Source organism: Etheostoma spectabile, chromosome 6 (genome assembly GCF_008692095.1).
Source record: "Etheostoma spectabile isolate EspeVRDwgs_2016 chromosome 6, UIUC_Espe_1.0, whole genome shotgun sequence".
In the NCBI taxonomy this organism is placed as follows: Eukaryota; Metazoa; Chordata; class Actinopteri; order Perciformes; family Percidae; genus Etheostoma; species Etheostoma spectabile.
In genome coordinates, this window is record NC_045738.1 from 16,230,956 (window position 1) to 16,235,674 (window position 4,719).

The 4,719-nt window shown below is 39.0% G+C and overlaps 1 protein-coding gene across 5 annotated transcripts in view; it reads right to left on the bottom strand.

The window, feature by feature from the left end:
• Positions 1 to 285: 285 nt before the first annotated feature.
• Positions 286 to 4,719, bottom strand: part of LOC116691689 (prelamin-A/C) — a 36,560-nt gene continuing 32,126 nt past the window's right edge. For all 5 annotated transcript variants that reach the window (XM_032519521.1, XM_032519519.1, XM_032519520.1 and 2 more), the window contains 4 exons: positions 4,222 to 4,341; positions 4,063 to 4,122; positions 3,798 to 3,968; positions 286 to 2,595 (listed from right to left, as the gene is read on the bottom strand). In XM_032519521.1, the coding sequence (XP_032375412.1) occupies positions 2,560 to 2,595; positions 3,798 to 3,968; positions 4,063 to 4,122; positions 4,222 to 4,341 (387 nt within the window). In that variant the 3' untranslated portion in view covers positions 286 to 2,559. The remainder of the gene's footprint in view (positions 2,596 to 3,797; positions 3,969 to 4,062; positions 4,123 to 4,221; positions 4,342 to 4,719) is intronic.

The window sequence follows — 4,719 nt, forward strand, 5'->3', positions numbered from 1 at the left end:
TTATGTTGCCTCTAAATCATTTCAGAAATGCTTTGAAGTGTTTTGTTTTCAAATGAAGTTAATTGTTCAGTTGATCAGATAATAGAAACCCTGTGTACCAAAACAATGTACATTGAGCTTTAAATGCTATAGTTTTGGGTAGCGCTTCAGCTTTTTTTCCCCTCTTTTTCATATACACAGACATATTTTTTGAATGTAACCATGGAAATGTGTAAATATTGTAAATAAATGGCTGCACTTTTGAATGAAAACGTTCAATGTCAAGGAAATCTCTACAACAGGCAGTCACTGTGCAAACATTTTTTTACTCAGCATTATTTTAGAAAAGCAAAAAAAAAAAACATTCATTACATCGATTGAATGGCTTTTCTGTACTGTTAACAGCATCATTATGATAGGCACAAATCCTACTTCAAGCTAATTACAACTTTGGCATTAAAGGCTCACAACAATTCCCTTTCAGTAACATTTTAAATCCTCAAGTCTTTCATTAGGATTCATGAGGCCTCAACGAAGACTTGAACAGGGAGGGTTTAGGATTTCCCAATGGCCTTTTTTGACTTTTCACACAAAGCACATCTTTGGTTTAAATCTCATTTTGGTAGTGTCTTGGTTGTTTAACTTAAACTAACATTACATATAAATGTTAAAGAGCAGCGGTCTGTTTCTTAGGAACACACTTAAACCAGAAGCGCAGGAATAAGTTTCTTTCTGTCTTAAACTCCGTCAAAAAGGCCTCTGAAAAACCCTGACCACACCCTTTTAATGATCAGTTCTGAGTGGGATGATTCAGTTAATAGTTCCATATATTTCACAAGTACATACAGTACTCATGTCTCATGTTTACATGCACATATGAGATAAATATGTCTGTTAATTATAAACCTCTCATCTTTGGAGTTGACCAAGATTGCCATGGACTTTTTAAAGGCACTTTGGGGATCATAGTGTAAAAATCTGAGTACCACGTAAGCCAAAAAAAAAGAATCAATATGGCACAAAAGAATTAAGTACAATACAAAAAAAATATAATCCAAAACAGCTATCAAGTATTTTCCATAAATTCTTTGATATGCTTTTTTGCGGGAGTATAAATGACTTAAGCTGCCAGACTACAGTACAAGTCTACCTGCTGTGCATATTTAGCGAGGCCCTTAATAAACGCATGAAGCCAAAGTCAAAAAGTATAGAAACCACACAATCCTACTTAGATCCCCAAAATCATGCCTGGGGATTAGCAAAGCCAGTAATCTTAAGAAGAAAGGGAAACAAAGCCCTTATGACCAGTTTTTAGGAGCAACACAAATCAGACAGCTGACAGTCATAAGACTGTTATAGGAGGCATGTGCCCAAAGTACAGTGATTGCTTTTTCGGTCCTAAAAGGCACTTTTTGTTTTATTTAATCTGTAAAAAAAGAAAGAAAAAAAAAACCTAAAAAGCTTGCTTAAATGTTTCCAAAAACTACTGTTGCACTCTGTAAATGGCATCTTTCTAGTAGAATAATGTTCATTTGGTTCAATAACCTGAAACATCCTACAAATATATACTGTATATATGGCACCAGTAAAGACTCAAAACATAGTACCTTTTCTTGGTATTTCCCGCTGGTAAAAACAAATCCTACTTTTTCCTTCCATCTTTTCAAAACATCTTTGGAGTTGCCTAATAGGACAACATATTTAAATGTACATCAAACTGAGATGCACATTCAACTGGGTACATTCAACTTATCCAGCAAACAATAATTGTAATTTAATTCCTTATTTCCCCACATGTTCAAAAGCCTAACCAAATACATCTCTCTGGGGTCCAGCTGTGAATTGCAGAAAAAATATATTTATTTTAAATAATTATTTTCCCTGTGTGCACCATAGCAGCCCAACTGTACGACCTACTGTAAAGCCACATAGAAAATGTAATACAAGTTTATCTAAGGCTAAAGGTAAAAAAAAAAAAAACTGCTGCTGAACACCCTGAGCTTCCAACATATTTTATCAAAACAAAAACTAAATGAAATGTGTTTTCTCTATAGCATATACAGATAGTACAATACTGTCCACATTTCAAATGTAAACATCACCTAAGTGAAGATTGGATCAATCTGATGGGCGTAAAGCATGATAAACAAACCCCACAGGATTCATCTCCCTGTCGTCTGTGTGTAGCGACTTCCTCCTGACAGGGTTCACTAGCTGTGCGTGTTGAGGGATGACAGCATGGCCATTAAATGTGAAACCCCGGCTCGGATCAAACCACAAGCACTGGTCAATAGAGCGGTGTGTGTGGAGAAAAATGTGCAAGAAAAGCAGGACGAGCATTAGCACAGCACACATGCAATAATATAACTTGAATATACCAATTCAAAAGCTGAATATGAAAATCCTGTGCCCTTTGCCCAAAAACCTCGAAGCAATTCTAACCTGCAGATTAATCCGAATACAAAAGAAGACCATATAAAACAAAACAAAATAAAGACAAACAACCCAACAGTAGAACATTAGGTTTCTTCTTTGTGGGTTGCAGGAGGTGGTGGGTTCCGGTGAGGTGCTGTCTGGTTCTTACATGACGGAGCAGTTCTCCGGCTTAGCCCGACCCTGAAGGAGGAATGGAGAAAATAAGAAAAGTGGAAGGATTTTAACAAGATCTATGAATAGAACACAGTCAGATTCCTGGTTATGCCGAGCATAAACTAGAAGACTTTGAAAAGACTGAAGTCTGACACCCTCTCACATCTAAGACATTGTGTCATGGAGTTCTTATTCACAAACTATAAGATTTTAAAGACTGGGGATCTTGCAGAGTCCCTATTTGCACTTCTTGGCTGTTGATGCACATTATCTGAGAGTGCTGAGATCTCACAGAACTTGCTAAAACATCTGGAACTCCAGGGTCTTGTTGTGGCACAGGTAATTTGTAGCTAAATAAGTGTTAATGAGTGGGTTATCTATGCCTTAGTGCAGCAGAACAACCGAGGAGTTTTCCCGTATTAACTGTGAAAAGGCACCTACACCTTTTACTGTTACAGCTGCGGCTTTGAGCACAAATGCAACGCTAAACAGCTAGTCCCTTTCTCTCTGCTGCAAATATGTTTAACATAGTTAAATATGCAGCTGGTTTTGTCATTTTGATTTAAAATCATGTTTAATCGTTTGATGTACGAGGCACAAACTGGTCTAATCCGCAGGGTTATTGAAACTTTCTCAACTTTTCATTTGGTTTCTTGTTGGGTGAAAGCTGCTCGGTGGTGTTTTCAGCTCTGGTTGTTGGGGGCTCGTCTTAGTCAAATTTACAGTTTATGGCTGTGAGGGACCTCTGTTCCATGTAACCTGTCTTTGTTGTTTCCACGGTAATCATAGTTTTTGTTTGCATCTAACTGAAACGCCCATTTATACTGTCGTAGCATGTCCACAAAAATAAACAATGGTCATTTGTAGTCATTTGTAAATATGTTTTCATTTATTGTAGTCCAATATGGAAGAAACATATTTCTTAATAAAGTTTATTGTAAGTTTAAATTGTACAGTTTCTATGAGAGTAGAAGCATCAGCCTTCTAGGGAGGATTTTTTTTTTTTGATTTGCACTTTCAACCTCATTTATTACATAATTAACTACAGAGGCCCTAGGCCAAAACTCTAATCATTCTATACTTTTATCATTTACCGGTGTTATCCTCCAAATTATGTTAGCCAGTGATAACATCATATAAAGTAATATTTTCTCATAACATTTCTAGTACTATGCTTTATGATGCGTAATTACAGCTGTCCATGTTGTAACACAATAACTGTACAGTACCTGTCTGGGCTCGTTGGTCCCCATGAAAAAGGAATGTCCCATGAGGCCTTCAGGTAGACCCCCGCTGCTGCAAACACCCGAGCGGTCCTGCGTCTGCCCACAGGAGTCGCAGATCACTGTGCGGCTACGCAGGTTGTACTCGTTGTCTGCACCGCTCGTGCTGTGAGCTCCCTGCAGGGGGCGAAACACAACAGGGCGAGGAACTTCACACTGCTGCTCAACTGGGTGACGCTGCGGGAGCTGCCTCAACTGAAGAGGAACTTACCATGTCATCATCTTCACCTTCATGGAACAGGGTGCGTGTCACTTTCCTCATGGCCATTTCCTGATGGTGAATAAAGTGACAAAAAGATTAATTGCAGTTCAAAAGGAATAGCGATGAATAGTATAAGACAAGCTTAAACAAATACAGGTGAAGACCGACCTCTCCGTTGGCATTAATGAGGGTGGTCTGCAGGAGGTCGCCGGTGCCCCAGGAGCTCTGGTTCTTCCACACCAGGTCAGTGGGCGGTTTGTGGGTTCCACCGCCAGATTCCGCCCAGATCTGCAAAAGGTCAAAGGTCAGCGCTTGCAAGAGATCATGAACTTAACTCATTAATATATAAGTTAAGTTTAATATGTAATATTTAAAAATGTGTCCCTTTTGTTCGCATTCAAATCATGCTGTGTATTCTGTGGGCCTGCTGAATGCATTTTCTTCCAAATATTACTTATTCCTAACCATTTTTTTTAATTTATAAGTTTCTTCTTCCCTGCGTATTCACACACCGATACTTTTCTCGCTGCATTACGGCAACCTAAGATAACCCCCAATTTCCACAGGATGCGTAAGGGCTGCGGCTCGGCTCCTGCGTTCCGCCGTCTGTCAACACCCATCAGGTCCAGATTTGTTGCGGAACGGCTGCGGCCATGACTGACAGCT